Source organism: Erithacus rubecula (genome assembly GCF_903797595.1).
Source record: "Erithacus rubecula genome assembly, chromosome: 22".
Taxonomy (NCBI): Eukaryota; Metazoa; Chordata; class Aves; order Passeriformes; family Muscicapidae; genus Erithacus; species Erithacus rubecula.
Window position 1 is genome coordinate 9,888,972 of NC_136674.1, and position 16,412 is coordinate 9,905,383.

A 16,412-nucleotide genomic window follows, 5' to 3' on the forward strand; every position below is an offset into this window, starting at 1 on the left:
TTCCCAAGAGCTAAAAGCTTTTTTGGTTGGGAAAAGTGCTGACACCCTGAAATTCTGCAATCAGCCATGGCTGATGCTCCTCCATCCCTGCCCATGGAATTACAGCTCATCCCTGCTGCAGCCAGAGCCAGGAGGGGACACTGCAGAGTCACAGCACTGGGAACCAGTCCTGCCATAAATCAAGGTGCCCAAGGCTCATTTTTCTTGTGCCAAGGTGGGGATGTGTGTGAGGCCAGCACAAAAGCAATGGCACAGGAGACATGGTGTCACCTGTAAGTACAAATCCTGATCCCAAGGAGGAGCTGGGCTCTGCAAAGCTGAGCTGCCCCCAGGGGTGGGGAGTGGGAGGTGACAATGTCACAGCTCAGATCAAACTCTGCTCCCTCCAGGTTTGATCCATGAACACTCAGCAATTTAAAGAGCAAACCCCAAACCAGAGGATCCAGTAAAGCATTTAAGGCACAAGGGGGAATGACTTCCCACTGCCAGAGGGTTGGATGGGACATTGGGAGAGAATTCTCCCTGGTGAGGGTGGGGAGGGGCTGGGATGGAATTGACAGAGCAGCTGTGGCTGCCCCTGGATCCCTGGAAGTCTCCAAGGCCAGGCTGGATGGAGCTTGGAGCAGCCTGGGACACTGGAAGGAGAGGTGGCACTTTGAGGTGCCTTCCCACCCAACCCACTCCCTGATCCTGTGACCCCATTCCCAGCAGAACAGCCAAGCTGGGATGTATTCCAAAGCAGATCAATCCATAATTACCATTTTTAGTGCAGTGACAGCACAGCCATGAAGCAGAACACCAGAGGGACAGGTGTTCATGGGAAGCAATGGCTCCTGCTGAGGAATAAATCCCAAACCCAGAGCAGGGAAGAACAGCCCCAGCTGCCCATGGGATTGAACAATGGGATTGAACAATGGGATTGTTCCACTAGTAACAAAAGACTGAAGGCTCAAAGGAGTTTCACAGCATCCATTAACAGGTGAGCAACCCTAAACACCCCTGGGTTCCCAGTCTAATGATGGCAGGTGTTTAAGGGAATTGGTCACTGCCTCTGGAGCCTTTCAGGGTGGTAAATACACCACAAGAGAAATGGCTGAGACCCCTCCCTGGTTCTTCTCTGAGCTGGAATCATGGAGTGTCCCAGCTTCTTCAGCTGGCCCTGGGCTGGGCTGGGCTGCCTGGGAAGGGAAATTCTCCCTCCCTGAGGGCTCTGCTGAGCACTGGGTGACTCAGGAGCCTTCCCCTGGAGCTCCTGGAGCCCTGAGCTCTGGTACCCAAGGTCTCCCCACAGATGTGGCACAGGTGCACAGCAAGGAAAACCCTGATGGAATTGTGCACATCCTCCAGGGCAAGGAGCACTGCTGCAGGCAGCCATTGATGATGGGCTACAAGAGGCACAGGAATGAGGGGAAAATTTAAGTCCCAGGCTGAGTCAGGCTGGCAGGGGGCACAGAGGGTCCCTGGTGCCACCTCCCTGCTCAGGCAGGGCCATCCCAGAGCACAGGGCACAGCACCGTGTCCATGTGGCTCTGGAATATCCCCCTGAGGGACACTCCAGCCCCTCCCTGGGCAGCTGCTCAGGGCTGGGCACTGCCCAGGGCACAAGTTGTGCCTCCTGTGCAGGGGCAGCTGCTGGGCTCAGTCCCTGCCCGTGGCTCTGGTGCCACTGCTGGGCCCTGGAGCAGAGCCTGGGCCCTGCTCTGCCCCTCCCTGCACACAGGGACACCCGGGGCTGAGGGTCCCTCTCAGCTGGGGCTCCTCTCCAGCCTCAGCAGACACAGCTCCCTCAGCCTTTCCTGGGCCCTGAGATGCTCCAGCCCTCCTCATCCTCCCAGCCCGTGCTGGCCCTGCTGCAGGAGCTCCCTGTGCTGCTGTGCTGAGGATCCAGAGCTGGCACAGCACTGCAGAGCTGCCCCGGGGCAGGATCCACCCTGACCATTAACTAATTAATAATGCACTAACCCCAGGACACCATCAGCCCCCAGGGCTCTCTGCTGTCCCAGGGACAGCTCCTTGTCCCCCAGGCCCCCCAGCACAGCAGCAGAGCTGCCACAGCCCCAGGACAGGGACAGAGGCACTGCAGGGACTGGGCTGGGACCTCACAGAGCCCCGGGGCAAACTGGGAGAGATCCATGTACCCATAGAGAGATCCACACATCCAGACTGGGATAGCTCCATATATCCAGATTGGGATATATCCATATATCCATACATCCAAGCTGGGTTAGATGTATGGGATAGCTCCATACATCCAAACTGGGATAGCTCCATATATCCAGACTGGGATATATCCATATATCCATACATCCAAGCTGGGTTAGATGTATGGGATAGCTCCATACATCCAAACTGGGATAGCTCCATATATCCAGACTGGGATATATCCATATATCCAAACTGGGATAGCTCCACACATCCAAGCTGGGATATATCCATATATCCAATCAGAAACTGGGATTAAATGCAGAGCCAGGTTCCCTGGAAGCATCTCCAGAGCCTGGCTGAGCCCTCCTTTGCTCCTGAACCCAGGAACAGCCCTGACCAGGACAATTCTATCACTTCTCTTTGGCAGCTCAGTGCAGCAGGGGCAGCTCCTGCCCCCCAAATCCATCAACACTCTTGAAGGAAGAGCCATGCTCCAGATTTCTTCTCTTATCAACACATTTGCAGAAGCAGTTTGGGGGGATGGGAGCATGTACAGACTGAGGACAGTCCAGGAGGACCATGCACTACATTGCCCCAGACATGAGCACTGCTGAGAAATAATCCCAGGTGTATCCAACAGGATAAAATATGGGAGAGAGGTTGAGATGGGACACAGGGAGTGCTGAGGAATGGAAGGCAGCTAAAAACTAATTAGTTTGTCCTACCAAGGGTAATGATTTCCTTCAGAGCCAACCATGCTGGCACAAGGAGGCTCCTCCTGAGCCACTCACTCCAGTCCTGCACCACCAACATCCAGAGGATTTCAGGGAAGCACTGAACAGCACAGGAGAGAGTGGAGCAGAAGAGGAGGAAGAGGAAGAAAAGGCTGTGGTGGCTCCTGCAGGGGAACCAGCCCCATAAAAAATCAAAAAACCCAACCCAGAACAAACAAAACCTGCCCCTTCCAAACCAAACAAAAATAACCACAGAAAAAACCCCCACAAAGCTCCCCTCAAAAGATAAACTCTCAAAATCACAATAAACAAAAATAAAACAACACAATTTCCCCTAAAAATCCAAATTCCCAAAACCAAACACCTTAAAACGGGGGAAAAAACCAAACCAAAATGAAATATCAGAAACAAAACTCCAAATCCCCCCCCCCAAAAAAATGAACCAATCAAAAAACCACAAATCAAACAAAAAAACCTCAAAGTTAACCAAACCCCAAACCAACTCAAGCTCACCAAAACCAACAAACAAAAACCAAACCCAAACCAGACTAAAACTCCTCCCAGCTGCTGGAAAAACTCAGCATCAAAACCCAGTGAGATCTATCAGTCTGAGAGATGGGAATATTCCCATGGCTATATGGGAGAGATGAATATGAAATACATAAAGAGTATTTATATATAGTCTTTTCTAGCTGTTCAGAGAATCCAGGATGCTTTGGGCTGGAAGGGACTTTAGGATTATCCCATTCCATCTCTGCCATGGGCAGGGACACCTTCCACTATCCCAGGCTGCTCCTAACCTGGCCTTGGAAAATTCCAGGGATCAAGGACAGCCACAGGTTCTCACAGGGAGGAATATTTTATGTATCTATATAAAAATACCCAAAAACATATCAATAATGTACATTTTATATATATTCTTGTATATAAAAAGGAGATATTTATACCTTCTAGAAAACGTTCTACAGCATAGAATACATATATAAAAAATACATAAATAAGCTTTTACCCTGGCCACAGCTGGCCATTAACCCCCAGCATCCCTGGATTTTCTTCTCTCATTTGGAATGTCCCTGGAGTGAGCTGAGGCACCTGCAGAGGCCAGAAGAGCTCCAGGCAGAGGATGCCACATGTCCACACATGTGGGCTGTGCAGAGGGGCAGGCAGACACCCCCTGAGCTGTGAGCACCCCCTTTCTCACCTCATCAAGGCTCACAATTATTTAAGGCTTCCTTTGTTTGACAGGGGAAGTGACTGAACTGGAGACACTCAGCAAAACAAGGAGAAATTTTGTGAGAAATTACTCTGAGCAGGGTCACAGTGCTTGGCAAAAACCTGCAAACTTCTCCTTTTGAATTACTGTCCTAACCTCAGGCTTTAGTAAGGAATTGAGCTGGTTTTTAAGTTGCAGGTGAGGTAAGAGATGGGAATCATGGCCTCTTAGCAGGGTTAGATGGGATATTGGGCAGGAATTGTTCCTGTGAGGGTGGCAGCCCTGGCACAGGGTGCCCAGAGCAGCTGTGGCTGCCCCTGGATCTCTGGAAATGTCCAAGGCCAGGCTGGAGCAGTGGGAGGTGTCCCTGCCCTTGAAGGGGCTGGCACTGGATGGGGTTTAGGTCCCTTCCCACCCAAACCATTCCCTGACTCTGATCCCACAAGCACTGGGATGCCAGGCACACCCAGCTGAGACTCTGCACATCCCAATCCATGGGGCTGAAGGAAAAGCAGCACAGGGACACAGCCCGGGGAATAACCAAGCCTTAAATCCCTTAGCAGCTCTGCAGACAGGATCTGGGAACAGCTACCAGCACAATTCCCACAAAGTCAGCTTTAGAAGGGAACAAGGAGCAGTTCCACTCTCAGTGACTTCAGCCTGTGCTCAGGAGCAGCCAGAGGTGTCAGGGCAGAGGGAACACCTGCAGAGGAGACATGGAATGTTCTGGAGATGGAATTCACTGCTCACAGGGAACACCTGCAGAGGAGACATGGAATGTTCTGGAGATGGAATTCACTGCTCAGAGGAAACACCTGCAGAGGAGCACAGGGAATGTTCTGGAGATGGAATTCGCTGCTCACAGGGAACAGCTCTAGAGGAGCACAGGGAATGTTCTGGAGATGGAATTCACTGCTTAGGATTCCCAACCTGAACTGCCCTGAGCTGAACCCAGCAGTGACACAGCCCATGGACCCTGTGATGATAATCCCCCTGACCCGGGGAGTTATTCCAGGGGAAGACAGATTTGGGTTTTTAATCCCTGCCTGCTGCCAGGTGGAACAGCCCAGCTGCCACTGGAGCCAGGGCTGCAGCTCAGCTGCTCCCATTCCCAAGGATGAAAGCTTCAGCACAATGGAGAGCTGCTCCTAACCCTGACACATCCAGTCAGCAGAGCCACCTTCCTGCTGCCAAGAGACAAGGGAAAGGGAGAAACCTTTGGGAATTCCACCATTCCATGCTCACTCCTGCCCCAAGGAGGCTGCCTGGCTGCTGAGACACCTTGTGCACACCTGGGCTCCACCCCATCCCCTGCTCTGCTGCACATGCCAGAGTGCTCTGCCTCTTTGTGACCTTCTGCCTCCAAGCTGTGATGCTGTCCCTGGATCTGGGATGCTGGATCACAAGGACTCTGAAGGACTGAGGCAGGAAGGAACTAAACGTGATGGATTCTTTGTCCCTGATCCACCCCTCATCAGGGGATGTGCAGCTGGGACTGAAGTGCTTCCTCCTCCTCCCTAAATATAGCTGGGATGCTCAGCATGGGATGCTCAGCATGGAACACTCCAGTGACTTTCCCTGAGCTCCAGAGCCTCCTGTGGGCACAGGGACACACCGAGCTCCATGGCACTGACAGCAGGAGGAAAAGGCCAAGTCCCTCCTGGCTGGGATGATTCTGTGGCTGAAGAAGAGGGATGGGCACCTCTGGCCAGGCTGTTCCCTGTCCCCAACACCTGCCCTGGAGATGCTGTGACACCCCCAGTGCTGCAGCCACACAGGATCCCAGAACTGGGTGGAAAGGCACCTCAAAGCCCATCCAGTGCTACCCCTGCCATGGCAGGGACACCTCCCACTGTCCCAGCTGCTCCCAGCCCTGTCCAGCCTGGCCTTGGGCACTGCCAGGGATCCAGGGGCAGCCACAGCTGCTCTGGGCACCCTGTGCCAGCCCTGCCCACCCTCACAGGGGAGTCTGGGTATGGGAAATGAACTCATTAAAGGCATGTCCCCAAAAGCCTCTGCCTTTGTGGATGCCAAGGTGACCCTGCCATGCTGGAGAGCACAATCCAACAGGGAAAGAATCCAGCTGGTGGGGCAAGGGAGGGCTGGGGCACACAGCTGCACCCTGAGGGAATATCTGGATTCAGGAATGGACACTCTCCTTGTGCAGTCTTTGCTTTAGGCTTGGTAAGGAGGGAGGTGGGTGTTGGTCCCTTCTCCCAGGGAACAAGGGACAAGACAAGAGGGAACAATCCCAAACTGTCAGCTTGGATATCAGGGAAGATTTCCTCACTGAAAGGGTGGTCAGGGCCTGGCACAGTTGCCCAGGGCAGGGGTGGAGTCCCCACAGCTGGAAGCGTCCCAAAGATGTGTGGATATGACACCAGGGGACACACTGCTGCTCCAGGGTGGACAGTTGGACTCAATGATCTTGGAGAGCTTTTCCATCCAATCCCAGGCCCATTAGATTAATTAAGACAGAAAAGGCTGATGCGAGCAGGATGCTGAGCCCACCCAGTGAGCTGAGACCTCCAGCAGAGCAAGCACTGGAACTCCAGGAGCATTCCCTGAGCTGTGCATCACTCAGGGACAGGGAAACCAGCCCTGGGGTCATAGGGGTGTTCCTGCTCTACCCCAGAACTCTGGCATCCCAGTGCCTCAGCCTGGCTGAGGGCAGCACAATGGCACTGACTGAACTGGCCAGAAATTGGTGGTGTAAAACCCCAGAGAGCTGGGAAAGCAACCACCTGCTCAAGGGGGGAAGGGTTAATGAACAAAATGGGCTGCAAGTGCCAGGAAGTGCTTTGGGACAAGGACAGGGTGGAACACAGAGCAAAATCCAGCAAATGGATGCATGGAAAGCAAATCCAGCACTGTGGGGCAGAGGGATTTAGTCCAGAAATGACCAAGATATGGAATTTCCTTCAGAGAAATCCTCCCTCAAGGCAGCTGCAGCACCTTCCCCTTCTCAGGAGCTTGTTTGGTCCTCCTGAGGGTGCACTGACTGTCCCAGCCAGGAACAGCAGCAGCCTCAGGCCTCTCTCTGGAAAAGGTTCCATGAATTAACTGTTCCATTAGCAAGTTGCTGCTGTGGTGGTATCTTAGCCCATTAGGTCAAAGTGATGCCATAAACCCCATTTTTGTGACCATGGTTTATGGGATTTACTAGAAAGCAAAGAGAACTACTCAAGAATTCAGCAGAATCAAAGAAGATGGAGCAAAAACACCAAGGAACTCTCAAAGAGAGATGGGAAGCAGGGGCAAGCTGGGAGAAGGATGCAGGAAGGGCAGAGAAGAGGAGCCCAGGCTGAGCCAAGGGAAGGCTGCACTCAGCCCTGGCTGTCCCACCATCCCTGGCAGTGCCCAAGGCCAGACTGGGCAGGGCTGGGCAGCTGGGACAGTGGGAGGTGTCCCTGCCATGGCAGGGGTGGCACTGGATGGGCTCTAAGGTCCCTCCCAACCCAAAGCAGTCTGGGGTTGTGAGGAGCTGACACCCATCACCCCAAAGCCATGGAAGTCCCATAGCTGGGGGATCCCAGGGCATGGGGAGCAGGGCACAGGGGTTGTTCTCTGGGAATGACAGGTGGAAATCAAACAGCTTGCTGTGAGGATTCAGTCTGCAGGACTTCTTGAACTGTCTCTGAGATTGAAGGGGGACCCATCATCCCCTAAATGCTGAGGGCCACCAGCACCTCCTGGTGCCTGCAGACACTGGCAGAGAGCAGAAGCCAGTGCTGGCCAGATGGGAGAAGAGACCTGTGGGTGGGGGAAGAGACCTGGAGGCTGCATGGGAGAGTTTTAGGACCCTGAAGGCCTCCAAGTGCTCCAGTTCCCATCTCATCACCACCTTGTAACCTCCAGAGAGAGAAAATAACACCAGACACAAACCCTGCAGTTTGCCTTCCTTAGAATCCCTTTTTTCCCTAAAGCCCTGCACTTCAGAGACTTCAGAGCTCAAGTCCTGAGCTGTCACTCATCACAAGCAGGTGCCAATCAATGAGTCCCATCCATCCCAGGCAGCAGCTGCAGGATGAATTATTCCTGACATTCCCAGAATCTTTCCTACAGGCTGGCATTCAATGGCAGCATTAAATTTATCAGGAGCATTGCTTGAACACCTCCAAACTCAGACCTAGGAAAACACAGTGAAATAAATCACATTTCTTAATGATTTTTATTACACTCTTCCTGCAACTCCTTAATTTTTTAAAGACCCCTTTGATTTTGTAATTACTCACTCCACTTTGATCAATCCCAGAGCACAGGTTTTCCTGCAAATAATAGGCACTGACAGATTTTATTCTCCATTAGAGCCTGAAACTCAAAAATTAAACCCTAATAGAAATAAATTTATTTTTATTAGCTATTTTAGCACCGAGGACAGATTGTTTCCCACAGACACATTCTGGTAATGGCTGTGGAAGGAGAAGCAGCTGTTGAATTCCTCCTGGGCAGGTACCAATTTATTCTCCTTGCTAATGGTGTTACTTAAATTCTGCCTCAAGAAGGTTTCTGCAATCTGTTTGTTTGCTTTCCTGGACCTTACAATGCAAAAGGAGATTTTGCTTTCTCAGGAACAGTTGCCAGTGGCAACAGCCAGGAGTGAGACTGTAAATAAAGCCAATTTAAGGTGAGATCAAACACAACCAGTGCCAGGTGTCCTGGTTTTCTCTGCTCCTTCCCAGCTGCTCCCTGTGCAGATTCCAAAGTAGATATAGACTGAATATTCAGGAGAAATTCCTCCCTGTGAGGGTGGGCAGGGCTGGCACAGGGTGCCCAGAGCTGCTGTGGCTGCCCCTGGATCCCTGGCAGTGCCAGGGCCAGGCTGGAGCAGCCTGGGGCAGTGGGAGGTGTCCCTGCCCATGGAATGGGATGGGCTTTAAGGTCCTTCCCACCCAAAGCATTCCAGGAATCTACAATTTTATCAGGTGCCCAACTGGCACACTATCTTTTTCTGCTGTCTTTCTATTAATCTCTTCTGCAGCTCAGAAAGCAAATATGTACTCATTATTTTTTCATTTCCTGCATCCTTTAAAATGATTTTTTTTTGGCATTTCCCTTGTATTTTGTTTCATTTCCTTTCCAGTATGTGAAGAGGAGATGGTGACAAACCTTTCCAGCAGGACCTGTTGGAAGGGCTGATGGATTTAAACAGCAGCAGGGTCGATTTACACTGGATATAAGGTAATATTTTTTATCATGAGGGTGGTGAGCTTGCTCAGAGCAGCTGTCATGACAAGAAAAACGTTGAGCAGTTGGAGCATGTCCAAGGAAGGGAACAGAGCTGGGAAGGGGCTGGAGCCCCAAGAGCAGCTGAGGGAGCTGGAAAGGGGCTGAGCCTGGAGAAAAGGAGGCTCAGGAGGGACCTTGTGGCTCTGCACAACTCCCTGCCAGGAGGGCACAGCCGGGGGGGTCGGGCTCTGCTCCAGGGAACAGGGACAGGAGGAGAGGGAACGGCCTCAGGCTGGGCAGGGGAGGCTCAGGGTGGATTTTGGGGAAACTCCTTCCTGGAAAGGGCTGCCCAGGGAGGTCTGGAGTCCCCATCCCTGGAAGGGTTTAACAGACCTGTGGATGTGGCACCTGGGGACACTGGGCAGTGGTGGCTTTGGCAGTGCTGGGGGAGTGGTTGGGCTTTTCCAACCCAAATGATTCTATGGTTCTCTGATTCAAATGTGGTGATTCTGCCTCTGAACAGGAAAGTAAGAGAGCATCTCTTGGGTCCAAGTGGCATCCAGAGGTATGAAGGGCTGGAATCCTGGGGCACAACATGGATTCTGCTGGTCAGTGACTGGAGGGGCTTGGGAAGCTTTGGAATGGGCAGGGGTGGAGTTCCTTCCTCTAGAGGGGTTTAACACAGGTGGCATGTGGCACCTGGGCACGTGGGTCAGTGGTGTCCTTACCACTGCTAGGCTGGACATAGAACCCCCAGAGTGCTTTCCAGCCTGAGCAAGTGCAGCTGACTGGAGGGTGCCAGCAGCAGCATGGCCCTCCCAGGGGAGGGCAGGTTCACCTTGCAGTGGGCCAGCAGCAGCATGGCCCTCCCAGGGGCAGGCAACTCACCTTGCAGTGGGCCAGCAGCAGGCAGTTGCAGTGCTGCAGGCAGGGGCAGGCAGCTCACCTTGCAGTGGGCCAGCAGCAGGCAGTTGCAGTGCTGCAGGCAGGGGCAGGCAGCTCACCTTGCAGTGGGCCAGCAGCAGGCAGTTGCAGTGCTGCAGGCAGGGGCAGGCAGCTCACCTTGCAGTGGGCCAGCAGCAGGCAGTTGCAGTGCTGCAGGCAGGGGCAGGCAGCTCACCTTGCAGTGGGCCAGCAGCAGGCAGTTGCAGTGCTGCAGGCAGGGGCAGGCAGCTCACCTTGCAGTGGGCCAGCAGCAGGCAGTTGGAGTGCTGGTGCTCGCAGGCGATGCCGTAGTCGGGCAGCAGCCGCGCCAGCTCCTGCGCGAAGCTCTGCACCTCCCCGTGCCACGGCACGTTGGCCATGCTCAGGCTGCTGGCAGAGCTCTCCCCACAGTATGTCACACCCTGGGGACACACAGAGAGACAGCACAGTCAGTTCAGCCCTCCCAGCCCTGCCTCGGCCCTCCCCAGCCCACAGCAAACCCTGCGGTGCCAGCTCTGCCCCCCTCAGTCAGATCCCATGGCAAGGTCACACATTCACAGATGGCACAAAAACGGGTCCCCCCTGCAGTGACACATCCCCAAAGTGCTGCAGTAATTATGTCAAGATAGACTGGACTGACATCAGAAAACCTTTTGTGCCTTCTTTCAGTCAACTTCTTTCAGCTCTGACTCCTTCTCTCCTCTCTGCATGACTGGCTAAACCCCAGCCTGTCCCTTTCCCAGATGTCTGACCCCACCTGTCCTCACACATCTTCTTACCTTATCTGTCCCTTGCATGGCTGCATGTCCCTTCCTCCTCACAGCACAGCCAGCAGCAAACTGCATCCCAAACTGCATCCCAAACTGCAGCAGACTCTGGGTCTCAAGCTCCAACTCAAACTGCAGCTGGTGGCCAGCAAACCCAATCTAACCTGCCATGGCTGAGAGGAGATCACACAGCAGATCCCAGAGCTGGTGACAACCCTGGTACCCAAAGGGCAAACACAAAGGGCTTTTCCTACAGACACCACCCAGCCCCTCTGCCCTTCTCTGGGTGATTCCAGCCTCTCTGCTCTTGGGCTGAGCTCTTTTATTCCAGTCACAAAATCCCATCAAGCATCAACCTTTACAACACAGTTTTATTGATGGTTGTGTCTGGCCTATTTGTGGTTTTCCCCTTGGGAAGAACACTTGGACCTCCTTTCAATGGAATTTGCATCCAGGCTCATGTGTGGCATGGCCATGGCACATTCTCCCAATCCCTGCTTTACCTGCATTTCCCTGGACATGGAATGTGCAGACACATCTTTGCCAACACTTTCAACCAGAGCACAGTGCACACACAGGGCAGCAGGAGCAACAGCCTGCTGCTAATTGGGAACTGTACAAGTTTTGGAAGCAATTACCTTCTCACCCATAAATTTATGAGGTACTCTCCCCATTAATCTGCCCAGGCACCATAAGTCAGAGCCAGCCTGGAGGAAGACTGACAGGGCACAAGCCAAGGAGTGCTCACCAGGGATGTACATTCAGGCTTTTTTAGCCCAGCTCTGTAAGTCTGAACCCAGAGTTTAAACATCTTCCTTCTCTATTAGTCAGTGTTACATCAGAGCAGCCAGCCATGCAAATCTGGGGTTTGGATCCCAAAGTTCAGCTGGAGACACACAGCAATATTCTCCCCACACTCATTATCCAGATTATGATTTGAGCAGCATGAAAAATGTATGAGTATAGAGGGGGGAAAATTCTTCAGAAGCTCCAACATGATTCATGCTCTCAGTAAACTACAAAGATATCGTTTACAAGCAAAGGAAGCACAGAGGCAAATGGAATAAATGAGTGCTTGGCTGGCTGATTAATTCCCAGCACAAATCAATGGGAATCAGCTTCCAGCACACCGAAGGAAAGCAGCTTTCAACTTCCCCAACTTCTTCAAACTGGAGTTAATTAACAGCTGATAGCACTTAAAGCCCATGTGGAGTTGATGAGGGCGGTCACGTTCTGCTTTGCAGTAATGCATGAAGACAGTTATTAAGACATCAAGAATTAAAAAGGAAAGGATCCCATTGTTCACCCAGAGCTCTCTCCCCAACCTCCCTGCAGCAGGAACAGCAACGATGCTGCCTCTTAATTACCTGCTTAATAAGGGTGCTTTGAGCAGCCTAATCCACAGAGCTCTGGCCAAGTACCTTGAAATGCAGAAGCCTTTGAAAAGCATCCCAGCTCTCAGTGGTTCTGCCAGGATGCTCCAGAGTAACTGTGCTGGGCACACTCTGGATTTCACAGAATGATGGAATCATGGAATAGTTTGGGTTATGAGGGACCTTAGAGCCCATCCAGTGCCACTCCTGCCATGGCAGGGACACCTTCCACTGTCCCAGCTGCTCCCAGCCCTGTCCAGCCTGGCCTTGGGCACTGCCAGGGATCCAGGGGCAGCCACAGCTGCTCTGGGCACCCTGTGCCAGGGCTGCCCCAATCACAGGGACAATTCCTGCCCAATATCCCACCCAGCCCTGCCATCTGGCACTGGGAGCCATTCCCTGTGTCCTGTTACTCTAGACCCCTGTCCAAAGTCTCTCTCCATGTTTCCTGGAGCTCCTTCAGGCCCTGCAAGGTCACACTGATTTCACCCCAAAGCTTCTCCTCTCCAGCTGAACACCCCCAGCTCTCCCAGCAGAGCTGCTCCATCCTCTGCTCATCCTGGAGCCTCCTCTGGGCTCCTCCAGCAGCTCCAGCTCCTGCCTGTGCTGAGCCAGGGCTGATTTTCAGCTGTAATGGAGCTGAGTGAGCACCAGTGCATTGCCCAGAGCCCTGTGCAGGATGGTTGCTGGTGCTGTGGCAAGCACAGGAAGCACACTCCTGCCCCAGGACCTGCCTCCTGCCCCGGGATGAAGACAGCCAGCAGTCCTTCCAATCCCCAGGGCTCTGAAGGAAACAACTACAGCTGACAGTGCTTTGTTCCTCCACTCATACTCCAGACTTCCCAATTTAATTACTGAATAAAACAATTCTCTTCTTTCCAAGCCCACAAATTATAAATTTAATTGAGGCTGGTGTGAATTAAGAGAGAACAAAAGTGTGGGCCAAGCTGCTGAGTGACAGAGACACTGTTTAAAATCTGGGGCAGCCATGACCCCAGACAAATATAAAAAGCCTCAATGCCATGTTGATTGCAGTCTCTGCAATGAAAGCACTCCTGAGCTGAGCAGCAGCACTCCCCAAATTACAGCCACAAGGCCTCACACACGTCTGCTCCTGCTGCATGGCTTCAGCCAGCATTCAACTCCTTGGCTGCTTTTAATCATCACTTTCAAGCTGATTTAGCACAGGCCATCAGTCCTTTGTGTCACTTCAGTCTGCAGGGAGGGCTGGGGATGGTTGGTTGTGCAGCACAGCCCCAGCACTTCCCAGCAGCTCTCCAGACACCCCGCACCTGTGGCTGAGGGTTAGCAGTGCTGCACTGCCTGGAAATCTGCAGGGAGTCCCTGCAAGTGGAAGGAGCTCCTCCTGAGAAAGCTGAACTCAAACACAGCACCCAGTCTTTCAGCCAGCTCTCCAATGAGCTGGCTGGGGATCCAGAGAGGAGCAGGCACTGCTGAATCACCCCCTCTGCTCCAGGGTCACAACCATGGAATTACCCTGGTGGAAAAGTCCTCCAGGACTACCAGGTCCAACCTGTTACCAATCATCAGCCTGGAGAAAAGGAGGCTCAGGAGGGACCTTGTGGCTCTGCACAACTCCCTGCCAGGAGGGCACAGCCAGGGGGGTCGGGCTCTCTCCAGGGAACAGGGACAGGAGGAGAGGGAACTGCCTCAGGCTGGGCAGGGGAGGCTCAGGGTGGAGATCAGGAGGAATTTCCCCTTGGGAAGATGGTCAGGCCTTGGCAGGGGCTGCCAAGTACGTTTGGAGTCCCCTATCCCTGGAGGTGCCCAAGGCCAGGCTGGATGAGGATTGGAGCAGCTGGGGCAGTGGGAGGTGTCCCTGCCATGGCAGGGGTGGGGATGGATGGGCTCTAAGGTCCCTTCCAACCCAAACTATTCCATGATTCTGTGAAATCCAGAGTGTGCCCAGCACAGATGCTCTGGATTCATCCTGGCAGAACCACAAAGAGCTGGGATGCTGGAGGCTCAGGGTGGATATTGAGACAATTTCTTCTTTGAAAGGGAGATCTCCCTCTCCTCCTGTCTCTGTTCCCTGGGGCTCCAGCCCCTCCCCTGGACACAAACATGCTGCACATCAAACAGACCTCTGGATTTCAGAACCCAAGGAGGGCAATGTGGCAAGAAAACGAGTTCTGGCATGTTCCAGACCTTAAATACAACCATCAGCTCTGTGACAGTGACATGCTAGCATTAGAACAGATTAAGGCAATAAATCAATTTGATGCATTTTTAATGACTGAGTCTCCCTTTACTATTGGCTTAAGTGGGAGAATGGGGTCCCACAGAGTTACAGCACTGTGAGGCACTCATGGAAATGAGAACAAGGATTAAGCCCTGCAGAATCAAAATCTCTCTCCATCCACTCTGTGAGCCTCTCTCTGGAACAACACTGGATTAGCTCCCCTCATCTGAAAGGGATGTCATTTATCCCAAGTCTTCAACCAGAAAATCCCCAGGCTCAGCCCCATTTTCAGGCAGAGCTTTGCAGAATCTCCTCATCACTCTTTGTGGGTTGGCTTTGAGCACCACCTGGTCCTTGGCTTTATACCCTGGCACACTGAGAGGATGGAGAAAAGAATGCTGAGGCCTATCCTCATCCCAAATGTGCTTCGTTCTCAAAGGAGCACAAAAAATGACTTTTTATAAAAAATGCCAAGTTTTTTGGGGAAAATTACCAAGCACCAAATGCTGTGTGACCACCACAGTGTGAGGCTGGATATTCAGTGCCACCATCCCACTACTGGATTCTGGGCATGTCACCCAGCCCCTCCCTGTCCCAGCTCACAGGGGAGCTGTGTTCAGAGCTCAGAGGGTTCAGAGAAAACCTCTGTCCCACTCATAGAAACAGGGCTCAGAGATCCATGAAAACCCCTGTCCCAGCTCATAGAAACAGGGTTCAGAGATTCAGATAAATCCCTGTCCCAGCTCACACAAACAGGGTTCAGAGATCCATGAAAACCCCTGTCCCAGCTCATAGAAACAGGGCTCAGAGATCCATGAATATCCCTGTCCCAGCTCATACAAACTGGGCTTAGAGATCCAGATAAATCCCTGTCCCAGCTCACACAAACAGGGTTCAGAGACCCAGATAAATCCCTGACCCAGCTGGAAGAGCACCAGGAGCACACCTGTGTCCACTCTGCTACTTCCTTGGCAGAGCAAGGCAGGATTTTTCCAGGGCAGAGCTGTGGGAAAGCAGGACTGTGACACTGTGAGGCAGAGGGAAGAGCAGCCTGTGCCTTGCAGCAGACAGATGTTTGCCCTGGAGAGTTCCTGGGGGAATCCCTGCTGAAACACCAACTGGCACCACCTCTCATCTCACTAATTAACAGCAATGCCCCAGGCAGAGCAGCCTCAGCAGCACCAGCCCCACAGCCTCTGCTCCATCCCTGGCAGACACCCAGGAAGGTGGAAAACAGAGGGATCTTCCTCAAACCAAACTCCAAACCTGAGCTGGGATGAAGCTCCCCATTTCAAAAGCACACCTAGAGAGAAAAACTCTCCATGCTGAGAGAAGGTATCAAACCTTCACAGCAAAATCCAGGCTGTTTCTTCATAGCAGCACTAAAAAAAGGTTGAAAAATAAAACAAGAATAACTGAAAGAAAGATTAAAAAAATATAAGAGAGAAGGAAAAGAGAAAAGAAAAAGGAGAGTCCAGGAGTAACAGAGTTGCACAAACACAGTTGAGGGAGCTGAGCATGCACAGAGTACTTGGGAAAGTGCCTTTTTTACAAGTTTGTAACTTTTTTTACAGTCTCTATTTACTAGAATGATTAAGCCTGTGATAAATCCCCTCTTACCCTGCTGTGTCTCACATCTCCTGCTGGCAGCTCTCAAACCCAGCCAAACACAACCACATCACTGAACCTTTCACCTTTCCTCTGGCAAAATTCAAGATCAGGATGGGAAGAATCCTATCCCAAACTATCAGCTTCACCTGGAATATTTTGTTTCAACTGCTAGTTGATATAAAGAAGGAAAATCTATTTTTCATTGTTTTCATGGAAATACAAATGAAGGCCAGAAAGTAATGATTCTCTAGGGCAGAAATTGAGGCTTGGCTG

At 52.3% G+C, this 16,412-nt stretch overlaps 1 protein-coding gene across 4 annotated transcripts in view; it reads right to left on the bottom strand.

The window, feature by feature from the left end:
• The window catches only part of LOC306811325 (S-adenosyl-L-methionine-dependent tRNA 4-demethylwyosine synthase TYW1-like), a 396,352-nt gene that overhangs the window by 308,942 nt on the left and 70,998 nt on the right, over nt 1-16,412 (bottom strand). For 3 of the 4 annotated variants that reach the window (XM_079324918.1, XM_079324919.1, XM_079324917.1), the window contains exon 15: nt 10,440-10,607. The exons of the other annotated variant lie outside the window; for it this stretch is intronic. In XM_079324918.1, the coding sequence (XP_079181044.1) occupies nt 10,440-10,607 (168 nt within the window). The remainder of the gene's footprint in view (nt 1-10,439; nt 10,608-16,412) is intronic. 4 annotated transcript variants of the gene reach the window in all.